This window comes from Oncorhynchus gorbuscha, linkage group LG09 (assembly GCF_021184085.1).
Source record: "Oncorhynchus gorbuscha isolate QuinsamMale2020 ecotype Even-year linkage group LG09, OgorEven_v1.0, whole genome shotgun sequence".
In the NCBI taxonomy this organism is placed as follows: Eukaryota; Metazoa; Chordata; class Actinopteri; order Salmoniformes; family Salmonidae; genus Oncorhynchus; species Oncorhynchus gorbuscha.
Genome location: NC_060181.1, coordinates 42,179,421 through 42,207,268, shown reverse-complemented (window position 1 = coordinate 42,207,268; position 27,848 = coordinate 42,179,421). Strand labels below are relative to the sequence as shown.

General features: G+C 43.0%; 1 protein-coding gene across 2 annotated transcripts in view; it reads right to left on the bottom strand.

Moving 5' to 3' along the window:
• Positions 1–2,364: 2,364 nt before the first annotated feature.
• The window catches only part of LOC124043639 (exostosin-1b-like), a 99,090-nt gene continuing 73,606 nt past the window's right edge, over positions 2,365–27,848 (bottom strand). Inside the window, exons 6-12 of one of the 2 annotated variants that reach the window (XR_006840356.1) lie at positions 26,500–26,618; positions 24,583–24,678; positions 17,971–18,060; positions 13,141–13,301; positions 10,832–11,003; positions 7,949–8,663; positions 2,365–2,754 (exon numbers count right to left, since the gene is read on the bottom strand). Coding sequence is in view for 1 of the 2 variants with exons in the window: in XM_046362432.1 (XP_046218388.1) it covers positions 8,478–8,663; positions 10,832–11,003; positions 13,141–13,301; positions 17,971–18,060; positions 24,583–24,678; positions 26,500–26,618 (824 nt within the window). In the remaining variant the exon portion in view is untranslated. Of the gene's footprint in view, positions 2,755–6,960; positions 8,664–10,831; positions 11,004–13,140; positions 13,302–17,970; positions 18,061–24,582; positions 24,679–26,499; positions 26,619–27,848 lie in introns of those variants that run through there. The other variant, XM_046362432.1, reaches the window with a different exon arrangement.

Here is a 27,848-nt window from a genome sequence, read left to right as displayed (position 1 = left end):
ATTAAGATCACAAGATGTCACCAAATTATTTCCCTTGTTGTCACTGCTCTTGCTCAACAAAAATGTCCTCTGTGTCATCACAACTTTGAGATATTTCAAAATGATTGTGGTAAATGTCATTTTTTTGCTATTTTCAAAATGTTGTAGATATTCCAATAAAGCTTTTTTTTTAAATGAGATACACAAGTAGGAAAGCCTTATGATAAATAATCCACTTGTTTAGAGAGAAATGTAGGTAATTTTTATTTAGTAAAGGGGGTAGTTGGCCCCTGGGGGCTAGTTTCCCCTTTATGGTTATGAATGTGTTTCTGTCATTTAGACAATGACTAGCCCAGTTAGCACTAGTTTATGCTAGCATAAACTTACTATCAGTAAATGCTAGTCAGCATAAGGTGCTAGGAGTGCTAGCTAGCAACCTTACTACCAGAATGTCTGAGGTAAAATACATTAAAAAGATAACGTAACTTATTTGCAGATAGAAATGTTTACACTAGTGACTGATAGCGTTACATTTAATGTTACTTTATACCCTTTTATGTATTTTACACTGCATTTTATGTCACAAAGCTTGCTATGTTTTTAAGAGAGAGCTTTTCAATTGGAATCTCTCCCCCTTTTTTCAGTCACAGGTGGGGACTGGATTAGGTGTGAGCAGTGCAGGAGGTGGGCACCTATTTTACTGGGGATAGCTTTATTTGTGACCTATGTACAAATTAGAATTGTGCAATAGTATCAATGTTACACTGAATTGAGTTAAGTTGTTATTAAATGTTATATTCCATTCCAAATGTCGACAAAATACCCTAATGTGGGATCTTTGTGTCGGTAAAATAAATTATCCTAGAAATGTCAGTGGAATTGCTTTTGTGCGCAAATATTGATATAATAACCCATCATGTCAAAGTAACTTGGAGTCACGCGATGACATGTGTAGTCCTCCCACTACGACTCGTCCGGGAAAGCATGCTGTTTATTAGGATACAGATCAAATAATTAATTTCACAGAGTGGTGAAACTGCAAGGTGATAAGCTTGATGCACCTTTGTAATAAATATCAAGGATTTTATTCTGGTGACATGATCAAAAAATGAAACGTCCCTTTTTCAGGACCCTGTCTCTCACTGAATAATTTGTAAAAATCCAAACACTGTTTACAATGCTTGTTCAATTAACCATAAACAATGAATGAACATGCACCTGTGGAACGGTCGTTAAGACACTAACAGCTTAGGCAATTAAGGTTACAATTATGAAAACTTAGGACACTAAAGAGGCCTTTCTACTGACTCTGAAGAACACCAAAAGAAAGATGCCCAGGGTCCCCCTGCTCATCTGCATGAACATACCTTAAGCAAGGAGGCATGAAGATATGGCCAGGGTAATAAATTGCAATGTCTGTACTGTGAGACGCCCAAGACAGCGCTACAGGGAGACAGAACGGACAGCTGATCGTTCTCGCAGTGGCAGACCACGTGTAAACACCTGCACAGGATTGGTACATCCGAACATCACACCTGCAGGACAGGTACAGGATGGCAACAACAACTGCCCAAGTTACACCAGGAACGCACAATACCTCCATCAGTGCTCAGACTGTCTGCAATAGGCTGAGAGAAGCTGGACTGAGGGCTTGTCAGCCTGTTGTAAGGCAGGTTCTCACCAGACATCACCAGCAACAACGTCACCTATGGGCACAAACCCACCGTCGCTGGACCAGACAGGACTGGCAAAAAAATGCTCTTCACTGACAAGTCTCGGTTTTGTCTCACCAGGGGTGATGGTCAGATTCGCTTTTATCGTCGAAGGAATGAGCGCTTACACTGAGGCCTGTACTCTGGAGCGGGATCTATTTGGAGGGTCAGTCATGGTCTGGGGTGGTGTGTCACAGCATCATCGGACTGAGCTTGTTGTCATTGCAGGCAATCTCAACGCTGCGCATTACAGGGAAGACATCGTCCTCCCTCAAGTGGTACCCTTCCTGCAGGCTCATCCTGACATGACCCTCCAGCATGACAATGCCACCAGCCATACTGCTCGTTCTGTGCGTGATTTCCTGCAAGACAGGAATGTCAGTGTTCTGCCATGGCCAGCGAAGAGCCCGGATCTCAATCCCATTGAGCACGTCTGGGACCTGTTGGATCGGAGGGTGAGGGCTAGGCTTTTTATACCTACAGGGGTCATAAAATGATACGACAATCTTAAAACAATTCCATGTTAGCTTAGTAGATATTGCAGTCCAAGGGCTTAGACCTAGAAGGGTTTTAAACCCCCAAAAATGTGCCTTGTCCATTCTGTAATGTAACTCTACATTACTATGCTTAGCAGTAGGCTAGACATTGTCTCAAAGCAATAAACAGTCACGCATCAATGATCAAATGTTTCTTTTTTATTATAAATCATTCTTACAAAAATTGGCATGTTTCTATTTCATTTACCTCTATAAAAGTAATTTGTTAATTACAAGGTAGGCAGGAGGAAGGCATCAGGACAGCTGGGAGCAAATTAAGTTGTTAAAAAATATATATCTCGTCTGTCTGATTACAGCAAAGTACTGATAAATAATTCCATAGAAGTGGTCATGCAGGTGCGTTGTCGGCCATCGCCACAGTTTAATATCCGACAGAAGAGTGGTCCAGAATGAATGAAAGCCATGCTAAATCTCCAGTGTACGTCCAGTTGAACGAGAGCCCTGTGTTGGTGCTCCTCTTCTGACTGACAGTTCAAATGGCAGTTTGTTACCATGAGCTCAAAATCCTAAATTTGATTGAAAAACAAAAACAAAAATTACAGACAGAACCATCCTGCACATCCAACCACACTGATACAGATGCCATGCATTGATAAACCATAGAATGTCTGGTACCCTATGGTTTTATGGAAGGACATGTTTAAATGAGAGTTGTTTTACATTTGTACCAGATATGACAGTCAAGAGAATTGCCAGTTTTCCCCAAACTATCAATGAGTATGCAGATGTGGACAGTGACAAAAAAACCATGGTGAATCTAAAATACAACAACAAACGTAGCAACAACCGAAAACCCTCGATCTGTCTAAGAGACCCAGCTGCCATCGAAATGCTCACAGCAAATCCAATTCTAGATTGGTATCATCTTGTCTCCATGGTGATTATGAATTAACTGACATGGTAACACAAATGGATTTCTATAATGGTTGCAGTTGCTCTAAAGATTAAGATTTTAAAAGCAAAAAGGGATGGTTTTATTCCATGGAAACAAAAAAAATACATATTGGCAACAATTAACCCTCCTATTATGTTGTAGGTCAATTTGACCCATTTCCACATTTGTGTTGTCTAAAATACTAGTTAACCTCTTCCTCCATGAAAATTACTTTTCCTCATTTAGGGTCATGAACCTAACTTCAAAATGTGGACACGCTAATATGTTGTGGAATGTGTGTAGATGTTGTATACAAACATGCTGTTGTGGGTCATTTTGACCCAGAGGCTTTCATGTGTATAGATATTTGCACAGGTCCAAAATAAACGAGGCGTCTTTGATGTGTTCTGTTTTGACTGGTTCTGGTTGCACTTTTAGAATTATGTTTCGGGTGGAAAGGAGTTTCCCCAAGCTTCTCCTTCTCAGTGCGAGAGCAGCAGATCGCCGACACAGACAGTCATACATATGAGCTCCAAAAGATTTTCAGTCATTGAAGCCTCATCACAAACTTTGAACTGTGACAGTGAAATAGAAGAGGTTTCAGAGACAGGACAATGCTATTGATCCAGATTTGTGAATATTTCTCTGATGAAGAGGATTCGGGAGGTGGAGTCTGCCATACCATCCCCTCCATCCGACGAGAGAGAGAGCATCACGCAACAGCCATCATCCAGAGAAGAGAGGACATGGAGTTTACATACACCAGGTTGACTGCCTTTAAATAGCTTGGACAATTCCATAAAATTATGTCATGGCTTTAGAAGCGTCTGGTAGGCTAATTGACATCATTTGAGTCAATTGGAGGTGTACCCGTGGATGTATTTCAAGGCCTACCGTCCAACTCAGTGCCTCTTTGCATGATATGGGAAAATCAAAACAAATCAGCAAAGACCTCAGAAAATAAATTGTAGACCTCCACAAGTCTGGTTCATCCTTGGGAGCAATTTCCAAACGCCTGAAGGTACCACGTTCATCTGTACAAACAATAATAGTATGCAAGTATAAACACCATGGGACTACGCAGCAGTCATACCGCTCAGGAAGGAGAAGCGTCTTGTCTCCTAGAGATCAACGCACTTTGGTGCGAGAAGTGAAAATCAATCCCAGAACAACAGCAAAAGGACCTTGTGAAGATGCTGGAGGAAACAGGTACAAAATAATCTATATCCACAGTAAAACGAGTCCTATATCAACATAACCTGAAAGGCCGCTCAGCAAGGAAGAAGCTACTGCTCCAAAACTGCCATAAAAAAGCCCAACTACGGTTTGAACTGCACATGGGGACAAATATTGTACTTTTTGGAGAAATGTCCTCTGGTCTGATGAAACAAATATAGAACTGTTTGGCCATAATGACTCGTTATGTTTGGAGGAAAAAGGGGATGCTTGCATGCCTAAAAACACCATCCCAACCATGAAGCAAGGGGGTGGCAGCATCATGTTGTGGGGGTGCTTTGCTTCAGGAGGGACTGATGCGGATGTAAAATTATGTGGATATATTGAATTAACATCTCAAGACATCAGTCAGGAAGGTAAAGTTTGGTCGCAAATGGGTCTTCCAAATGGACAATGACCGCAAGCATACTTCCAAAGTTGTGGCAAAATGGCTAAAGGACAAAGTCAAGGTATTGGACTGGCCATCAAAGCGCTGACCTCAATCCCATAGAAAATTTATGGGCAGAGCTGAAAAAGCGTGTGGAGCAAGGAGGCCTTACAAACCTGACTCAGGTACACCAGCTCTGTCAGGAGGAATGAGCAAAAATTCACCCAACTTATTGTGGGAAGCTTGTGGAAGGCTATCCGAAATGTTTGACCAAAGTTAAACAATTTAAAGGCAATGTTACCAAATACTAATTGAGTGTATGTAAACTTCTGACCCACTGGGAATGGGATGAAAGAAATAAAAGCTGAAATAAATCCTTTGCTCTACTATTATTCTAACCTTTCACATTCTTAAAATAAATTGGTGATCCTATCTGACCTAAGATAGGGAATTTCTACTAGGATTAAATGTCAGGAATTGTTTAAAACTGAGTTTAAATGTATTTGGCTGAGGTGTATGTAAACTTCCACTGTACATCTGCAGAAAGCACACACGTGCATTGTGTTCAACATGTGGGATAATTCTGACCAATAGGGTCAAATCACACCTAAGTGTTACTGAAAAGAAAAAAAACGCCTTCTTGGGGAAACAGAAAATGCTAGTTTGTGACAAATATATTTTACCAATAGTTTAATGTAGAGTTTTTGAAATCAAATGTTCTTATATTTCTTCTTTATGAAAGGTCTGACAAGACAAACGTTTTGGCTGTTTTTACTTGATTCTTTGACTGTCGAGTGTGTTTACACTGTGCGGGTCAATCTGACCCATACCACAATGGACTTATTCCCCCCCCCCAGCAAAGCACAAGGGTTAAAGAAATGTATATAACTTACAAAATGAGATTTCTTTTTTTTGCTCATCAACTATTCCTTCAGCCATGAAATCCTGTTATTTTCCCCTGTCATTTCATACTATACACAGTCTGGTTTTTCTCACATATGAAAATAAATATACATGTTTATGTACAGAAATGTTAATGTCTCTGGTTTCGCCCGTGAAGTCAATGTGCAAGGCTGGGGACTTTCGCTCTTGAGATATAACAAGTTCGTTCAGACAATTCGAGATAGAAAAAGGCTTGATACAAAGATGGTTGACTGAACTTCAAAAAAAGGGGACCAGATGCAGGCCAACGTTTTTCAGAATCATTGAGATGCATGTCTAGTGCCAAGAGATCCAAGGCTTGCTGTAAGTCAACATCAAAATACAACGTAAATCTCTCTTGGCCAATATCAAGTCATACAAGTTCATTCCAAAAAACTTCTCCCGAGTACATTGCCAGAAAGAAAATAAACATGAAATGCAAACATTGTGGAAAAAAAACAATATATTGACAATATACCAGTTTTGAAACTGTACTAAATCTAACTGTACTGTAGTATGAAGTGTTATGCTGATAATATCACATTTGAAATTGTGAAAATAACAAGAGTAGATGGGCCAGGCCCACCAATGACTCAATATCAACTCATTGGCCATGTATACACCTAGTGGACACTGACCTCCATTGATTGTTTCCTGATATGGAAGATGAAAACAACAACATCAAAATGAAAAAAAAAAGAGTCTACAAATGACACAGATACGACGAAGGGGATATTTTAAAAAAACGGATAGTTGGAGCTTTGGCTCACAGCTGAAACACTATGGGCCGGTTTCTCGGGAGCCAGATGCAGCCCAGTTCTGAACAAAAATGCACTTTCAATGGACACCTTCAGTCACCTTCACAATAAAAAAAGGCCACTCAAGCACACTTACGCTCCTTCAAGTCTTCAGACATTCAAGTACCTGTTCGAGTGAACTAGCAGGGCTCTTTGTGTGGTACAAAGACTAAAGCCTGTTCACAATAGGATTTCACTATAAAGCCATGAGCTTCCACATCTCAAAGCTATTTCCTTGAAATTGATCAATTAAAAAGGAAGTATGGAGGTTTTTCATATCTGACCACAATACAAAACAACGTGTCAGACCAAATGTAGATGAGCTGGGATGAGTCTATTGTGAGCACACCAGCATCACATGAAAACTAGGAGCAACAGAAATGATGAACAAAGAGGGTAATGAAGAACGCTACAATGACAAGGCTAGGTGAAGGGGGAGCTGGTTGTCTGTACGCCTCGAGCCAAAGGGTCATGGTTGTGGGTCACCGCATCCAGAGCAGAGTCAGACATGATGGGCTGCTCCCCAGGGAAACCAACACTTCAAATGAAATGTCTTTCTCTAATTAAACACAAAACATATGTCCTCTGACAAATGGTGTAGGAAATGCCTACGTCTATCGAATGGCTTTGAGGCGTGTATTTCACCAACATCATTATGATGAGGGCATCTAGGAAGAACAGCGAATATTACAGAGGGCATTTTGACCAGATCGCATGTTCTCCTGCTTTCGATATCGATTTATGGAAAATATGTGCAATAAGCAATTTTAAAAAGGCAGCCCTAATGTGAATTTCGGGGACATGGCACAACAGACTAGTCACTGAAATCTGTAACACCCCTGTGGAAATGAAGCAGGGTCTAAATTTAGCATGCACTCCTGCCACGGGATTGCTCAAACAATAAAGGGGAAATAAAGAAATGGGTGAAAAGGGTTTGCTTTAGAAGGCAGTGTTCTGCTCCATTTCATCCAGGAATGTTCATGTTGCTCATTCCGACAGAGGGAAAGTGCTCCGCTTGGGCTTTTGGTGGGGATGAGCCTACATTCAACCTCTGTACACACACTGGTACGGAGCTTCTGAGGGGAAAGACGAGGAGAAAAGTAGAACTGCTTTTGAGAGTTGAGAGTTTTGAAGGAAAAAGGGTACATCTAAAATGTGACATGCTTCTGGCTTATCGTTGTGATAAATCAGAGAAACAGACAGAAATAAAAATCTAACTATCAGAAAATCAAAGACTGAGCATAGAGTGGGTGTTCCTGTGGGTTTTGCGACTGCCTCATGGCAATATGAGTGGCACCATTTGAAAACGGTGGCTTTTAAACCACCCTTCCAGTAAAAGAATAACATAAATATAAGGGGGGCTTTGACTCAACTTTTCTCGACCTTTACTACCAAATGTTGAATTTAATTTAATCAGGGGACAGTTCTTAGGAAGATAAGACCCCAAGGCTTCAAACCAGTGTACATATGGGAGGGAAGTATGGTTAGGAAAGTAATGGAGGAACCTGGTTTCCTAGGGTCCAGAGCAGGGGCCGGTGGTGAGTGTCTCAGTGGTCCTGATGCAGACATGGGGAGGTCATGAAGGAGTCACGGTGGGGTTGCATTGACTCTAGGTTACCAGCCCGGGGCGGATCTGATCTGAGATTGGGTTGCCATGTTGGACACCTCCCTTCCTCTACCATCCTGCACATGTGCAGAGAGTCGCAGGAAAGTCTGTCGTAATCCGCTCCTTCGTGGCATTCATACAAAAAAAATATTCTACCCAAGAGTCTCGTCAGTAGTGTCTGTGTGTGTTTATGTGAACGTACTACAGATCTGTATATTCTGTGTGTGTATACACATAGTTCTCCAGACATCATTTCGCTCGTCAAGTCCTGGCGCTGCTGTAGTCATTGGCAATGTGCTGAGTGGAAGACAGAGCTGTAGCGCCGCCTTAGATTGGGCTCCAGGTGGCTGACTGTCCTACTGCCACTGTCGTGGTCCTCCTTCGGCTACCGCCTCCCCCGGCCTCTCTGGCAGGGGGTGCACATCCTGTCAGAGCCTCTCGATGTCCCTGTATTTCTTGCGCAGGATGGAGACCTGGTCCTTGAACAGCACCGGGTCCAGCCTCATTTGGGAGTGGACCAGGGGCATGCCGCCAAACCAGCTGGCGAACTTGTTCATGCACGTCTGCCGCTGGGCGAAGTGGTCCGGGTCGGCCCAGCGCGAAGCCCGCGACGACTGCACCGGCGGGAGGAGAGAGAAAAATGGAAGATATTGTTAGATCACAGCAGCATGTCATGACACTAAATAAGGTCAGTGTTTCTCAAAATGGTGGGGACTAGAACTGGGCGATATAGACAAAAATCCATAGTGATAAATGTACATTTTTTGCAATAACAATAAATCAGGGGGGGGTGCTAGAGCTGGGTAATACGGAGAAAAAGTCATATTGTAACTATTTTGCTCGATATCAACAATATATATATTTTTTAATGGAAACTTTACATTAGTGGCAGGGCTCTAGACAATTATTTTCCAGTGCCAAGTAAGACAACCGAGATTAACTGAATAAAAAAGAAAGCCAATTCAACTAACATATCCAAGAAAAGCACGAGTGATATTTTGATGTGCAACCTGTCAAAATAGGATGCAGAATTATCTGATTTCATTCGGGCTTTTCAGTTACGAAGGACATCTGCATCTTTATAGTGACTGAGTGTTTTGATACACCATCCAAAATGGAATTAATAACGTCACCATGCTCAAATAGATATTCAATGTCTGCTTTAAAAAAATGGTTTTCCACATCGACCAATAGGTGCCCGTTTTTTGCAAGGCACTGGAAAACCTCACTAGTCTGTGGTCGCTACAGATAATTGTATGTTTGGGGTACAGAGACAAGGTAGTCATTAAAAAAATCATGTTAAACACTATTATTGCACAGAGGGAGGCCATGCAAGTTGGGACTTGTTAAGCACATTTTTTACTCCCGATTTCCTCCTGAAGGAACTGTACACTCACAGAAAGCTGAGACTCATCTCGGTAACAAAAACAGGAGTTTCTTTGAAAACAATCATTTTTGAACAAGGGTCACATTCTTGTGCTGCTTTCCCTTTTCTAAACAGGCGACAGGTTTCTAGCCTAAAGGAGGGCATTTTCTTGCTCCCCACGTCACCGCGAATCTCTAACTGTTTGAAAATCACTGTTTTAAAAAAAAGTTTTCATTTTTGACGTCATCAGGTGAAACTTTTTCCACATATGTTAACACTGGTATTGTGCTTTCAAATTTGGTTGAAAAGTGGTGGAGGTGCCCTTTAACTTCCACTAACCAAACCATCAGCACGAGCAATTCAACAAATGGCAATAATGTTTTCAATTCGACTTTTGCTTCAAAAGCAGCTCAAACATATCATGTAAGCATGCACTTCATAGGCACTGTCATAGGATGCCACCTTTCAAACAAGTCATTTGTCAAATTTCTGCCCTGCTAGAGCTGCCCCGGTCAACTGTAAGTGCTGTTATTGTGAAATGGAAATGTGTAGGAGCAACAGCGGCTCAGCCGCTACGTGGTAGGCCACACAAGCACACAGAACTGGAAAGCCTTCCCAGAAGAGTGGAGGCTGTTATAGCACCAGAGGGGGGAACATCTCCGTATTAATGCCCATGATTTTGGAAACAGATGTTTGACGAGCAGGTGTCCACATACTTTTGTAGTGTACCACGGCTTTCAGCCAATCAGCATTCAGGGCTAGAACCCACCCAGTTTCTAACCTGAATTTGCAGGTTATACGCACCAGACAAGCTTCTGGGAGAGCACTATGGTTGATTACTAATCATGTTGGTAACAAGTTTAAAATAGCAATACGGCACCTTGGGGGTTTGTGGTATATATATCATGGCTAACTGCTATATCCAGGCACTCCGCATTGTGTCGTGCTTAAGAACAGCTCTTAGCCGTGGTATATTGGCCATGTACCACACCCCCTCGGGCCTTATTGCTATTTTAAACTGCATGTGTGAAGAACAACCGATGAGCAGCAGGTGCTTCTAATCAGGGTTGCAACTAATCTACCAATCAGCGACGTGGCTTTTCTGGTCTACCTGTATATTGGTCACAAAGAAATACAGAATTATCGTATGGTATGGGAAAAGGCACGAAGGGCAGTAAGCTTCATGCGACATCTTTTTGAGTGCGAACCCATTACCTTTTTGTTCACCAACGTAATTAGAGCAGTAAAAATGAATTGAACCGTAAACAAATATTTTTGCATCATACCCATAAGTATATTGTCTGATATACACAAGGCTGAAATGCTGTTTCAGCCAATCAGCATCCAGTACCCAAACTACCCGGTTTATAATATATATATATATATATATACACACACACACACACACACACACACCTGTCCCATCATGGTCTCTTTGTACTGCTTCTTCTGGGTGACCTTGATGGGCGGCAGCTTGGTGACGGCGGACACCAGGAAGTTCATGAGGATGTCCTCACAGTTGGCCAGCTGGTCCACCATGCCCTTCAGGCTGACAGGCAGGAAGTTTGTGTAAAGGAAGTGGTAATATCTGAGGAGGAAGAAAACATTAGTGAACAGGAAGTGGTAATATCTGGAGGGGAGAAGAAGAAGAGTCGAGAGGGTGATTTGGAAGTGTTTGGAAAGATCTGTGACTGCGTACTCAAGATAGAGTTCGGATCGATTTTTTTGAGTTAATCAACGCTAATCAAGCAGTTCAATGTCCGTTTTATAGACATGAATTGAGTCTTTGTTGAACAACTGTATGAAAAAGACAATGTAATGAGGGTTGGGATAAGATCCATCATGCTCCACTCAACATGACTGACGTATGTAGCCTCAGGCTACTTCCTACAGTAGTGTTCCGTAGAGGCTGATGTCACTTTCAATCAGCCATTACAATGAGCCCATCCTCTGACATCTTCCTCCACTAGTAGCCAGTGCTTTGACTTGAGTAGGAGCTCACTGGACCCGAGAACTGGCACCTCAAATTCTCTACCGCTTGACTTCCTTTACCCCTTATTGAATATTAGCTCCAAGGTATTGTGAAGTTCCTGCACCGAAATACAAACAGTACCGGCATCCAAAATAAGTACTGGCACCTACAGTGCCTTGCAAAAGTATTCACCCCTTTGCCATTTTTCCTATTTTGTTGCATTACAACCTGTAATTGAAGCAGATTTTAATTAGGATTTCATGTAATGACACAAAATAGTCCAAATTGGTGAAATGAAAAAAATACCTTGTTTAAAAAAAATTGAATAAATAAATAACAGAAAAGTGGTATTCACCCCCTTCGCTATATGAAGCCCCTAAATAAGATCTGGTCCAACCAATTACCTTCTAAGTCACATAATTACTTAAATCATGTCCATCTGTGTGCAACATCCCACAGAGCACCATTAAATCCTTTATTAAAAAATTGAAAGAATATGGCATCACAACAAACCTGCCAAGAGAGGGCCACCCACCAAAACTCATGGACCAGACAGGAGGGCATTAATCAGAGAGGCAACGAAGATAAACTTGAAGTAGCTGCAAAGCTCCACAGCAGAGATCGGAGTATCTGCCCATTGAACCACTAAGCTGTACACTCCACAGAGCTGGGCTTTACGGAAGAGTGGCCAGAAAAAAAGCCATTGCTTAAAGAAAAGAAAATAAGCAAACATGTTTGGTGCTTGCCAAAAGGCATGTGGGAGACTCCCCAAACATATGGAAGAAGGAATTCTGGTCAGATTAGACTTTTGCTTTTTGGCCATCAAGGAAAATACTATGTCTGGCACAAACCCAACACCTCTCATCACCCCGAGAACACCACCCTCACAGTGAAGCATGGTGGTGGCAGCATCACACGGTGGGGATGTTTTTCATCGGCAGGGACTGGGAAACTGGTCAGAATTGAAGGAATGATGGATGGCACTAAATACGTGGAATATCTTGACGGAAACCGTTCGTCTTCCAGAGACTTGAGACTGGGACGGAGGTTCACCTTCCAGCAGGACAATGACCCTATGCATACTGCTAAAGCAACACTCGAGTGGGTTAAGGGGAAACATGTAAATGTATTGGAATGGCCTAGTCAACACCCAGACCTCAATCCAATTGAGAATCTGTGGTATGACTTAAAAGGTTGCTGTAAACCAGCAGAACCAATCCAACTTGGAGACGAAGCAGTTTTTCCTTGAAGAATGGGAAAAAATCCCAGTGGCTAGATGTGCCAAGCTTATAGAGGCATACCCCAAGAGACTTGCAGCTGTAATTGCTGCAAAAGGTGTCTCTATAAAGTATTGACTTTTGGGGGGGGGGGGGTGAATAGTTATGCACGCTTAAGTTAGTTTCTTTCACCACCAAAAATATTTTGCATCTTCAAAGTGGTAGGCATGTTGTGTAAATCAAATGATACAAATCCCACAAAAATACATTTTAATTCCAGGTTGTAAGCTAACAAGGGAAAATGCCAAGGTGGGTGAATATCCTCCCTCGCAAGCCACTGTATTTCAGTCCAAGTCAACCACTGCTGGTAGTGTTGTACTGTATATTAGGGTGAATTTGGCCCTCGACACTGATCTTGCGTAAGTTTTGCATTACCCTACTAATGGTTAAGCTAAAGAATTGGGGAGGGGAAGCTTATCCTAGATCTATACCTAAGGGAACATTCACCCCAGAGCTTGTACTGTAGCTTTCAGTACCTGTGGTAGATGGCAGCTCCGGTCAGCACCATGGAGTAGTCGTTGGTCCACTTGGAAGTGTAGCCCCAGCGCTCCTTGTTACTGTCCCAGAAGTGGCTCCGGGCCGGGTAGCCCACCAACCTCTCTGGAAAGCTCTGCCACACCGTGAAGGCAAAGTCCACCTGAGGAGGAAGACAAAGCGACAGGTTATTAAAGGGATACTTTGGGATTTTGGCAATGAGACCCTTTATCTACTTCCCCAGAGTCAGATGAACTTGTGGATACCATTTTAATGTCTGTGTTCAGTGTGAAAGAAGTTAGCGGGGGATTCACGCGTCAATGCTAACTAGCGTTAGCGCAATGACTTGCTAGCAGATACCATAGACTTCAAGTCATTGAGCTGATGCTAGTTAGCAACAAACTGCACGCAGACACATAATGGTATCCACGAGTTCATCGGACTCTGGGAAAGTAGATAAAGCGCCTTATTGCCAAAATCCTGACGTATCCCTTCAACACACATACATAATGAATGCACATTCGCTACATGTGCATAGGCATAGACAGATACACCCCCCTCGAGTCCCCCGCACACAATTACAACTCATAACACACAGACATGACAAAAAAAGTGTTTTCAAAAGCCCCCTGCAGTTGGCTGACCTCTCGCTGGTTGATCAAAGCATTTAAACAAATAATTAGAGAAAACATCAGACGGAGTCTGGCTGGTTCCAGCAGCTGCCAGAAAAAACAGAGTCTACGTCCCAAATGGCACCCTACTCCCAATATAGTGCACTACTTTTGTCGTCAAAAGTAGTGCTCTATGTCAGGAATAGGGTGCCATTTTGGACGAATAGAGTGCCTCCACCAGAGACTAAATTAAGAGTGTGTAATAACGCAACCACATGGTCGCCACAAAAACAGCCTTTATGGGCTCCCACTCAAAACCTCGTCTCGGCAACATCTGTGTTCTCATGGTGTTATGCCAAACTCTTGTGCTCGAGGAATGAAGAGAAAAGCCACCCTAGGACGGAGAAATTAAACAGCACATCCATTTAAATAGCCACAATGGCGAGTTCCTCAATTTGCAGGGGATCACAACTCGATTAGAGATGACAATCAGACAGAGAGCAATGTAGAGGAAGATGGGGAGAGCAAGAAGTTGTAAAAAAAAACACAAGGAGTGGGAGGGACAGAAGGATAGAGAAAGAGCGCAATAGAGAAACTGCTAGAGATAAAAAATGAGAGAGAAAGGGGAGATGGCTACGTACTACAGTATATAACAGCGGGAGGAAGAGAAAGTTGCATGTGGGACAAAAGTGACACAGAGCGAAGCAGTGAGAGAGGGAGGCTTGGAGCGCTCTCTACTTTCATTCGCTCTCTCTCCCTACCGCTGTACTCTCATAGGGCCAGCCAGCCTTGGTCCCTGGCAGGCGTGTATTGCTGCCGGAGCGCAGTGCAGTGGTGCTCCGTCTCTGTAGCGTGGACGCTACACAAAACAATGAAACGCCTACTCGCAATAAAGCGGTCCTCGCAAACAGTGCAATGATATAACAAAAAAGAAAAAATGATTGTTGTTTGTTCCTGAACTGGCCGGATGGCAGAGCCTTCAGCACCACTTAACTTCTCTAACATCATTGCGCGATCCTGGCGCGGTCCATTCAGTGCCACTTAAAATTAGTTCTCATCAAGATCCGTTTCCTTACGCCTAACAGTAATACTGAACACTTATTGTTTCAAATAGAAAATGATCATGTCTCACAATGGCGCTCGTTTAGTAAAGAGGGATCAAAGCTGAATCATGTCTTACAAGATCGCATAATGATTAATGTGCTTGTTACATAACAGAACCTAATATAATAGCCTAGCAGGACTATAAGGTTACCGTTACACCCCAAACACCTTCTCATCTCTAATTATATGTTAAGGATGGTTAGCTGAAGCAGAATAGTCTTTTTTTTTTAAATCAAGCAACAAAACTCAACAGCGAGGGCAGGATTTATGCTTTGGTTGAAACAGAATACAAGAAAGGCTAATAGTTTGTTAGCACCATCTACTCTAATTCACTCACCAAAACAGTAATTCATGAAACTGATTAAGTTTGGACGTTTCACCGGTAAAAATAAAAACGTGAAGAAATACCATTGCCTATTTTGATTAAGTAGCCTGCTATGCCTAACTTTGTGTTTGAAGGTGTTAAAAAATTGAAAATGTGCTTTAGACAATGTGTGTGGTCATAGACAGACTTTGCAATTGGAGGATGCATTTTATGCACATTCTATAAATGATAGGCTATTCAATTGGCTACATCTGTCGGTACAAACTTGGAGGAAATGATGTCATTTACATATGTTTTGTGTTGCACTCCCGCACCCCCCAAAAAATAGCACTATACCACTGGTCCTTGTGCTCACACAGCACCACACAAAGCGCCGAGGGCCCTGGAGTCACACCAACGGTGACATCATTATCCCTACCAGCAGAACAGAGCTGAGCTGAGCCCAGTCTGGATGGCCGCTACACCGAGAGGGGGGCAAAGAGAAAGCGGGTTGAGAGATGTAGTGGAAAGATAGAGACCGGCAGGGAAAGAGAGAGTTTCCTGATGACACAACAGCGGTAGGCCTGAGCACTGACAACTATGAGACAGCCTATAGGGAGCAGGTCAGAGACCTGGCAGTGTGGTGCCAGGGCAACAACCTCTCCCTCAATGTGAGCAAGACAAAGGAGGTGATCTTGGACTACAGGAAAAGGCGGGCTGAACAGGCCCCCTTTAACATTGACGGGTTGTAGTGGAGCAGGTCGAGAGTTCCTTGGTGTCCACATCACCAACAAACTATCATGGTCCAAACACTCCAAGACAGTTGTGAAGAGTGCACGACAACACCTACAGCTGCAACATCAAGAGCATCCTGACCGGTTGCATAACTGCCTGGTATGGCGCTACAGAGTAGAGGTCGACCGATTAATTAGGACCGATTTCATGTTTTCATAACAAATCGGAAATCTGTATTTTGGGTGCCGATTTTTAAAAATCTTTATTTAACTAGGCAAGTCAGTTAAGAAACACATTCTTATTTTCAATGACTGCCTAGGAACGGTGGGTTAACTGCCTCGTTCAGGGGCAGAACGACAGATTTTCACCTTATCAGCTCGGGGGACCCATTCTTGCAACCTTACAGTTAACTAGTCCAACGCAATAACGACCTGCCTCTCTCTAGTTGCACTCCACAAGGAGACTGCCTGTTACGCGAATGCAGTAAGCCAAGGTAAGTTGATAGCTAGCATTAAACTTATTTATAAAAAACAATCACTATTTAACTACACATGGTTGATGATCTTCCTAGATATTATCTAGCGTGTCCTGAGTTGCATATAATCTGACTGAGCATACAAGTATCTGACTGAGCGGTGGTAGGCAGAAGCAGACGCGTAAACATTCATTCAAACAGCACTTTCGTGCGTTTTGCCAGCAGCTCTTCGTTGTGCGACAAGCATTGCGCTGTTTATGACTTCAAGCCTATCAACTCCCGAGAGGAGGCTGGTGTAACCGATGTGAAATGGCTAGCTAGTTAGCGCGCGCTAATAGCGTCTCAAACGTCACTCTGAGCCTGTGGTTGTTTCCCTTGCTCTGCATGGGTGACACTGCTTCGAGTGTGGCTGTTGTCGATGTGTTCCTGGTTCGAGCCCAGGTAGGAGCGAGGAGAGGGACGGAAGCTATACTGCTACACTGGCAATACTAAAGTGCCTATAAGAACATCCAATAGTCAAAGGTTAATGAAATACAAATGGAATAGAGGGAAATAGTCCTATAATTCCTATAATAACTACAACCTAAAACTTCTACCTGGAAATATTGAAGACACATGTTAAAAGGAACCACCAGCTTTCATATGTTCTCATGTTCTGAGCAAGGAACTTAAACGTTAGCTTTCTTACATGGCACATATTGCACTTTTACTTTCTTTTACACTTTGTTTTTGCATTATTTAAACCAAATTGAACATGTTTCATTATTTACTTGAGGCTAAATTGATTTTATTGATGTATTATATTAAGTTAAAATAAGTGTTCATTCAGTATCGTTGAAATTGTCATTATTACAAAAAAAATATTTGTAAAAAAAAATATATTTAAAAAAAAGTCTGATTAATCGGTATTTGCTTTTTTGGTCCTCCAATAATCGGTATCGGCGTTGAAAAATCATAGATTCGTCGACCTCTACTACAGAGGGTAGTGCGTATGACCCAGTACATCCCTGGGACAAGCTTCCTGCCATCCAGGACCTCCAGTCACCCAAGTCATAGACTGTTCTGCTACCGCACGGCAGGTAAAGAGTCCAAAAGGCTCCATAACAGCTTCTACTCCCAAGCCATAAGACTGCTGAACAATGAACAATTAATCAAAATGGCCACCTGGAATATTTACATTGACACCCCCCCATTTTTTACACTGCTGCTACTCACTGTTTATTATCTATGCATAGTCACTTCGCCCCTACCTACATGTACAAATGACCTCGACTAACCTGTAGTTACGCACATTGACTCTGTAACCTGTACATGGTAAGGTCTACACCTGTTGTATTCGGCGCATGTGACAAATAAAGCTCGATTTGAAGAGAGAGGAGCGAAAGAGAGAAGAGGGATAGACTGGGGAGCTACATGGGGAGAGAGTGGCCACAAAAACTATTTTTTAAAGAACAGCATGAGGTAGAGTGAGGTGAGTTTAGAAAAGCAAAGAGTTCAAGGGTAGAAAAGCAGCGGAGAGTACTAGCGCACTAGAAATAAAGTACTCCCCCATTCCAACACAGTAGTAGGCAGTATCCTTAGTGATGTGTGGAGGAACACTAACCTCTGTGGTCGAGAGCACCGTATCCTCATCCAGACTGAGCACAGCGTCGGTGACAATGGTCTCGTAGGGCAGGAAGCGACTGCTCATCACCTGCAAAGGGAGACAGAGAGCACACAGGTTCAGCACACTGTCCTCAGTAGTTCAGTTGGTAGAGCATGGCGGTTGCAACACCAGGAAAGAGGGTTTGATTATCGGAACCACCCGTATGTAAAATGTATGCACGCATGACTAAGTCGCTTTGAATAAAAGCATCTGCTAAATGGCATATATTATTATAACAGCCCACTGCAAGGGTAGGATGCAAATACAATTGTGGTAGCCATGCTTGTTAAGTGTACCTTGAATTCTAAATCAGTGTCACCAGCAAAGCACCCCCACACAATCACACCTCCTCCATGCTTCGTGGTGGGAACCACACATGTGGAGATCATCCGTTCACCTACTCCGCGGTTGGAAGCAAAGATCTAAAATTTGGAGTCATTATACCAAAGGACAGATTTCCACCGGTCTAATGTCCATTGCTCATGTTTCTTGGCCCAATCAAGCCTCTTCTTATATATTGGTTTCCTTTAGTGGTGGTTTCTTTGCAGTAATTCAACCATGAAAGCCTGATTGACGCAGTCTCCTCTGAACAGTTGATGTTGAGATGTGTCTGTTACTTGAACTCTGTGAAGCATTTATTTGGGCTGCAATTCCTGTGGCTGGTAACTCTAATGAACATATCCTCTGCAGCAGAGGTAACTCTGGGTCTTCCTTTCTGTGTCGGTCCTCATGAGAGCCAGTTTCATCATCGCGCTTGATGGGTTTTGCGACTGCACTTGAAAAGTTCGACATTGACTGACCTTCGTGTCTTAAAGTAATGATGGTCTGTCATTTATTTTTGCTTATTTGAGCTGTTCTTGCCATAATATGGACTTGGTCTTTCACCAAATAGGTATATCTTCTGTATACCACCCCTACCTTGTCACAACACAACTGATTGCCTCAAACGCATTAAAGAAAGAAATTCCACAAATTAACAAGGCACACCTGTTTATTTGAAATGCATTCCAGGTGACTACATCATGAAGCTGGTTGAGAGAATGCCAAGAGTGTGCAAAGCTGTCATCAAGGCAAAGGGTGGCCACTTTTAAGAACCTCAAATATAATCTTGATTTGTTTAACAATGTTTTGGTTACTACAGGATTCCATATGTGTTATTTCATAGTTTTGATGTCATTATTATTCTACAAGGTAGAAAATAGTAAAAATAAAGAAAAACCCTTGAATGGAGTAGGTGTCCAAACTTTTGACTGGTACTGTATATTCACTAGAAAACAAAAACCTCCCACACATGCACACAGCCTCACTTTCAGCCAGAGAACTGCACACGCTACACACGCACCCCCCCATTCAAACACTTTATGTAACAGCCACCCATTTCCTCATAACTTGTCTCGGGAGAAAGACTCGGCCCTGAAGGTCGGGTCATTCCAAGAATCCCTGTTCTTTCCGAAAACGTGCCACTTATATAAAACATTGTGTGTTGGGAGTGTGTGTTTAATGCATAAAGCGTTGGGTAGAGAGGCTAGAGAACAGAGGCTGATGTGTCAGAAATACACAGGTGGCCTCGAAACACGTCATACCCACCGACCGCTGCCAGAAAGTGCCCTAAACGGAACACACCGTGGCACCCTAAGCCGAATGACTCAGATCGCTGTGTGCTGTAGAACTGTATGTGGCAGAGAAGTACGACTTAATAACACAACTGACTGAAAATGTCTACAATTCCAAGCCACGTTTTGCCACGTTTTAGTCGCTCAGACAGGCCCCCCAAAAAATTATAATCCTTCCCCTCCGTTCCGTTCTTTGCATTCCCACTGACGTGGTGGAAAAGGAGAGCGAAAGAGAGGGGGGGGGGGAGGATGAGACGTGTTCCCATCACAGATGGTTTGTAACGTTAGAAGTGTGACACGTTCGCCTGGGAGGGCTCGTACACACTAGGAATGTCAGCTCTTAGAGGAGGAATCAGCCTTTGACGCTCCTCAGAGAGCAAGAGAGAGGGAAGGAGATAGAGGGCGAAGGAGAGAAAGAGGGAGAGGAAGAAAGGAGAGGGAGATGGGAAGAGAGAAAGAGGGTAGGAAAGTTGGAAAGAGAAAAACAGTGACGTATAGCGAGAGAGGGTAAAGAAAGACACAAAGACAGAGAGAGTGAGAGAAAGGGCCAACAAAATGTGTTGTGTAAACCACAATAACACTGCTTGGTGGCTCGCTGGGCCTTAAATTGAAGAGTCGTAAAGCAGTGGGCGCATGGCCACCATGCCAGCCCAGAGAGGCCAGGAATAGCTCCTCTCCTTCTGTACTCATACTTCCCACTACTGGGATGGTGGCTCAGAGAGGCTTGCTACGTTTGGCTGGGCCCTCCACAGTAAACAACGAGCGAGCCGCAAGCGTAACAAACCACAGACTTGGGTGGCACTCCGCTCCAGCCGTTGTCGCCGACCCACAGCCAAAGACAACGCTCCCTCTGTGATTGACAGCATAAGAAAACCAGAGATGTAGAGAGAAACCAAAACCCCACCCGCTCCGTTGGGACTGATGAGTGCGAGAAACCAGTCAATTTGATTGACAGCTCAAAAGTTGTGGTGTTAGAGTGAGCCTGACTAACACCCCCACTTCAGCCTCTCAAACTACGGACTCCGATCACACTTCCTGTGTCAACTTTGACCTCTCACGATGAGGGCAAAGAGAGACCAAGACACATTAGTCGAACCCCCTACTGAACACTGACAGGAGATTATCTTGACAACGCTTTGTAGTCTAACAGATTTTTAGAGGTCATTTCCTCGACAACCTACTTTACCTAAACAACGGTTTATGGCTTGGAATTGCAAAGTCAGCTGTCAGCTTATGACATCTGCTTTTCATGCATATGCATTATGCAGCTCCAAGGTCAAGGATGGTTTAGTATGAAGACGTCTAGAAACAGCTTTTCCAATAGAAATCCCTGATCACACTTTAAGACGATGTCATGGCGATGTCAGCTAGTTAAGCTCATGCGCGGAAACACATCATCGGGTATAACGATTGTGTCGCACCGAACCTCACATATGCATGCAGTCAAATCGAAGGCGCTCCTTCAATAGAAGGTTATTTTTGACTAAATAAAGACGTGTCAGTTTGTCGATTTCATAAGGTTGGATATTAAACATGTTCAGCTACTTAAAAAGTGCTACACATATAATGTATTTTTACTTTTCCATTGTAATTTAAGAAAATGTCCATAATATATTTGCAGTTATAGTGGATAGTTGGTGTTTCACAGTATTACCTACCCACCAGTGCTGCGATTAGCTGTGATATTCACCTACTAATTTCTCCCGCCAGAGCGGCATTTGTTGTCAAAATGGGGAAACTGTTTTGACTGTGTGGCTATGTTATCTAGATGAAATAAGGTCAAGCAACCAATGTCGAAATCGCTTTGTCATTTCTGGTTGCTAAAATTCGACACTGTTCGCTAAATGTCATTTTATGTGAGAAAACAAGTACTGGCTAGTGTACAGAATTATTGTACCATCTAAATTTGTTTTGAACACAGCCTAGTGCTGTTGCAATTCACCTACAGTGGCTTGCAAAAGTATTCACCCCCTTGGCATTTGTCCTATTTTGGTGCCTTACAACCTGGAATTAAAATGGACTTTTGGGGGGGATTTGTATAAATTTGATATACACAACATGCCTACCACTTCGAAGATGCAAAAATATTTATTGTGAAACAAGACCAAACTTGAGCATGCATAACTGTTTACCCCCCAAAGTCAATACTTTGTAGAGACACCTTTTGCCTCATTTAGAGCTGCCAGTCTCTTGGGGTATGTCTCTATAAGCTTTGCACATCTAGCCACTGGGATTTTTGCCCATTCTTCAAGGCAAAACTGCTCCAGCTCCTTCAAGTTGGATGGGTTCCGCTGGTGTACAGCAATCTTTAAGTCATACCACAGATTCTCAATTGGATTGAGATCTGGGCGTTGACAAGGCCATTCCAAGACATGTAAATGTTTCCCCTTAAACCACTCAAGTGTTGCTTTAGCAGTATGCTTAGGGTCATTGTCCTGATAGAAGGTGAACCCCTCAAATCTCTGGAAGACTGAAACAGGTTTCCCTCAAGAATTTCTCTGTATTTAGCACCATTCCTTCTATTCTGACCAGTTTCCCAGTCCCTGCCGATGAAACACATCCCCACAGCATGAGGCTGCCACCATGCTTCACTGTGAGGATGGGTGTTCGGGGTGATGAGAGGTGTTGGGTTTGCACTCGATATAGCGTTTTCCTTGATGGGCAAAAAGCTACATTTTAGTCTCATCTGACCAGAGTACCTTCTTCCATATGTTTGGGGAGTCTCCCACATGCCTTTGGCAAACACCAAACGTGTTTTAAGCAATGGCTTTTTTCTGGCCACTCTTCCGTAAAATACAGCTCTGTGGAGTGTACAGCTTAAAGTGGTACTATGGACAGTTACTCCAATCTCCGCTGTGGAGCTTTGCAGCTCCTTCAGGGTTACCTTGGGTGTCTTTGTTGCCTCTCTGATTAACTTATTTGGGCTGGGGGCAGTATTGAGTAGCTTGGATGAATAAGGTGCCCAGAGTAACCTGTCTGCTACTTAGGCCCAGTTGCTAATATATGCATATTATTATTAGATTTGGATAGAAATCACCCTGAAGTTTCTAAAACCGTTTGAATGATGTCTGAGTATAACATAAATCATATGGCAGGCAAAAACCTGAGAAAAAAATCCAGGAAGTGGGAAATCTGAGGTTTGTAGTTTTTCAACTCTTGGCCTATCGAATACATGGTATCTATGGGGTCAAATTGGACTTCCTACGGCTTCCACTAGATGTCAACAGTCTTTAGAACCTTGTTTGATGCTTCCACTGTGAGGTGCGGGAGAATGAGAGGGGAATGAGTCAGAGGTCTGCCAGAGAGCCACGAGCTTGTGACGCGAATTCACGTGAGAGTTAGCTTGAGTTCCATTGCATTTCTGAAGACAAAGGAATTCTCCGGTTGGAACATTATTGACGATTTATGATAAAAACATTCTAAAGATTGATTCTATACTTTGTTTGACATGTTTTTACGGACTGTAACATAACTTTTTGACTTTGTCTGCTCCTAGTGATCACGCGTCATTAATTTTGATTACTGGTCTAAATGCGCAAACAAAAATGAGGTATTTGGACATAAATGATGGACATTATCGAACAAAACAAACATTTATTGTGGAACTGGGATTCCATTCTGATGATCATCAAAGGTAAGTTAATATTTATAATGATATTTCTGACTTCTGTTGACTACACAACATGGCGGATATCTGTTTGGGTTGTTTTGGTCTCTGAGCGCCGTACTCAGATTATAGCATGGTGTGCTTTTTCCGTAAAGTAAAAGAAATAATAATAATAATGACACAGCGGTTGCATTAAGGAGAAGTGTATCTATAATTTTGTGCATAATAGTTGTATCTTTTATCAATGTTTATTATAAGTATTTCTGTAAATTGATGTGGCTCTTTGCAAAATCACCGGATGTTTTGGAACTACTGAACATAACGTGCCAATGTAAACTTGGATTTTTGGATATAAATGAACTTCACCGAACAGAACATACATGTATTGTGTAACATGTTTTGTGTAACATGAAGTCCTATGAGTGTCATCTGATGAAGATCAAAGGTTAGTGATTAATTTTATCTTTATTTCTGCTTTTTGTGACTCCTCTCTTTGGTTGGAAAAATGGCTGTGTTTTTCTGTGACTTGGCTCTGACCTAACAAATGTTTGGTATGCTTTCGCTGTAAAGCCTTTTTGAAATCGGACACTGCGGTGGGATTAACAAGAAGTGTATCTTTAAAATGCAGTAAAATACTTTTATGTTTGAGGAATTTTAATTATGGGATTTCTGTTTTTAGAATTTGGTGCCCTGCACTTTCACTGGCTGCTGTCATATTGATCCCGTTAACGGGATCTCAGCCCAAAGAGGTTTTTAATGCCCTCCTTGCCTGGTCTGAGTTTTGTTGGGTGGCCCTCTCTTGGCAGGTTTGTTGTGGTGCCAGTCTTTCAATTTTTAATAATGCATTTAAAATGGTGCTCTGTGGGATGTTTAAAGTTTATAATCTTTTGAAACAAGTATTTTTTATTTATTTCACTTCACCAATTGACTATTTTGTGTATGTCCATTACATGGAGAAAAAAAAAATCATGCAACAAAATAGGTAAAAAAAATAGGAAAAACGCCAAGGGGGATGAATACTTTTGCAAGACACTGTAGCTTCCACACAGGGGATAAATGATATGTGCAGCACCTTTAAGACACTGAATATAAGTTGTGTCTTTAGAAATAGAGAAAATAAACTACCAAGGAATCATTTTTCACTTCTCTCATTGACTTCCCAAGCCACAAACCCCGGTCTTGTCTGTCGAGTCTTCTTCGCAAAGTGTTCCCGGAAGTGTTGCGGTGTTGGGCCTCTGGGTTTATTAACTCTGGTTAAGTTTTCAGTCGATCAAAGCATAGACACGCCAAAATTATGGCATTGAACGAAACTTGGGGGCACAGAGAAAACAAAATGGCGGCCCAGCTCACCTTGTTTTCTCCCTCGATGACAATGACGGGCACGGAGGTGGCAGGCCAGCGGTGCTTAGCAGGGAGAGGCTTGTCACAGTTCCACAGCACAATGATCTGAGACAGATGAGAGATGGGGGAGGGGGGGAGAAAGACAGACGAGATAAAGAGAGGAGACAGTGATTGAGAAGATAGGAGGGGTAAAGGTGGAGAGAGGAGGAGAGGGAGAAAGAGGGAGACCGAGCAGGAGAGAGATCATGAGAATCACATATGACATTCTAAAATGACACTTAATTTGCATTTTTATTTATTAACCACATTACCACTACATTCCCCCACCGTACGTCTTCAACATTTCTCCTTATCTAATTCCAAACTGACATTTCAATCCATCCAAACACCCCACAGTTAAATTTAATTGAGTGCTAAAACGTCTGTTGAATGGGATCCCTTTTCACCTTTTCAACAATAGCCGTCTCAGACTATGTTTTACATGAGGGATACATGGGAACTGTGTGTTCCGTACCGTTGTGACAGACTTCCCTAAACATGTAATTATACCTTAGGCTAACCTTAACGAGCCACTTCTCTTTTGACACCCAGCCACATACGTGTTTAATGGAGGGACAATACGAAACCTGAATGTTCGACTACACAGGGATACGGTGGGTCCCTCTGCGGCGCTTCATCTCTCACACACATGCTTTTGTTTTTCTCCAACTGACATGGGCGATAACGCGTACGAGAGAGCGACAGGCAGAGAGAGAGACAGGTAGAGCGATGGCTGGATGGATGATGACTTGTAAAGGGATGAGCAATGCTTACAGCAATGTGTTGAATGGACAGTGCTAAGACACACTGTCAGAGCAACGTAAGAATCAGTTCTTAGATGGATCTATTCCTGCTTTCCTCTGATGATGACAGAAGTTGGCAGGCAGATGGTGTCTCTGTCAACCTGCCAGCTGGGTGGGTGGGTGTGTGAGAGGGGAGAGTGTGTGCATGTTCGAGTGGGTTGTATGTATGTGTGTTTAGTGTGTTCCCGTTTGTGTTGCAGTGGGAGTGTGTCTAGGTGTGCGTGTCAGTGATGTGAGCGACAGACGCACACCACTCCTCTGTAAAACTGTGGAGCACACACACACACACACACACACACAGTAGGAGGTCCACAATCTCTGCATGCATGTCTCTGCCAGAGCCGGCTCAAAGGCTTTCTTGCTCCCAATTTTCTCTCCCCCGCCCTCTCCCTTTCATTCTCTCCCTCCTTCCCGTTCATTATTTATATCCCTCTCTTCTCCACCTCCTCGTCCACTTCCCCGGCCCCCTCAACATGGAAGTCTTAGTGGGCTGAGAGCGAGATGATAGAAAATGTTGATCAATTTAATATGTACCTGGCTCTCCGCTTTGCACAGGGAGCCTGGAAGGTCAAATACAAAACACTTCTATAGACGGGAGGGTTGCACACCCCACTGTATGTTAAGAAACATCTAAGAAGCATTCGGGTGGAGTGTGTGTGTAACACATTATAGTACATCCGACGGGGGGGGGGGTTGGTTTAATTTCCCCAGCACTGGTTCAAACCAACAAAGGGATCAATACTACTTGTATCCAGTTGAGCCACAGGGCTTTCAGAAGGACACACACGCACAGCCACAGGCACGCACACAGAGAGAGAGATGGAGTTGGTACCATGGAGACAGATTCCCCGATCGGTACATACCCACCTCTCTAATTCAATCCACAGCACTTAACTCAGAGATGGTAGAGAGAGGTTGGGTCCTTTAATGGTGATGGAGAAGTGTCATTTTAAAAAAACTGGCTCGGCAAAAATGCTATGAAATCACTCCCAGTGGGAGTAATATTGGGTTTCGGGAGAGTTTCGCCAATTGAAGGGACACAGGAATGTGCACATGCCACACGCACACGCGCGCGGCTTCTTACCTGTGCACAGTACTGTGATTTGGCAACAGACACCAGCAGCTTGAGGATGGGCTGGGATTGGGAGACCAGGGGGGTGACTGCATGGATGACTGCTGTGAACTTGGGGTACGGTTTTATACCTGGAACATAACACAAATCAAAACGTACAGCATCACTGGTACGGTTTGATAGCTACAATACAGACAAACATAATATTTGTTACAGCTGGAGGGCTAGAACACAGACAAACAGAAAGTAGGATGTTGACGTCACTGTCTTCTACAACTGAACAAAGAGACAAATATTAGTGATTCTCAGAAGTTCAGCCTCCTCTGGGGACATTTCTTTTGATATCTCCAAATCCATCAGTTTGTTCAAAGTCATTATCCTCAGTCTCCTCAATTACCACAGGCATAGCAAAAAAATATGACACAACATTTTGGGAGAAATCACTCTAAACTAGACCTAAATTGTTCCTTCTCTGTATGTCTTCACATTGTAGTTATCGGTGGTTATGTTTTAGTATTTACTTATAGACCATGCTTACATAACCAGCTGATTATGACCTCATTGTTTGCGAGATGAAAGGAGACTTCTTATTAAATGACTGATCCCACTGGGTGTAATATTCACATCCACGACACAAACCATTGTGATGAACTGCGTAGAGTCGAGTTATTGGCTCCTCGTAATAACAGATTGGATTCAGTGTCATTGCGACATGGATAACACACCGGAGAATCGGTCTCGTTGAGGGCATCCAACACTCCACCCGGGTCCCTTTAAAAACGTACACATGCTTAAATTGTCGGCTCTGTGACAAACAAATTTTAAAAACTCACCACGGGGTAATCCGCGCTCGTCATTGTTTTAATATCGGCGCCTCGCGCCGAGGCACTCGATCAAAAGGGTTGTGAATTGAGGGAGCAGACTTCATCGACGAGATGAAGATAGAGTTACACGGAGGAAAATGGCACCCTATCTTTTGAGCGGGGCCAATAGGGTTCTGGTCAGTAGTGCACTATATTAGGGAACAAGCAGCCATTTGGGACACATAAAAAGGGCCTTTGAGGTCACCCGATTGTTACAGAGGCACAGTTTGTGCTGGTGAACCGGCGCAGTGGTATATGGCGTGTTCCCCGAGTGAAACGAACACCCGACTGACTGAACGCTTGGCGTGTCAGTGGGCCTAATGCGAGCATCAATCAAGGGTACTTTGAGTAATGGTGTGTTATAGCCGCTGTAACAAGTCAATTGATAAGGTGGGACAGCGTGTCAGCTACATAGTTGTTTAAGACTGTCACGGCTGGCAGTCAAGGTTCTGGAAACAACGGTTTCTCATTTCAAGGATGTTTGAAGGGGAGCTAGTA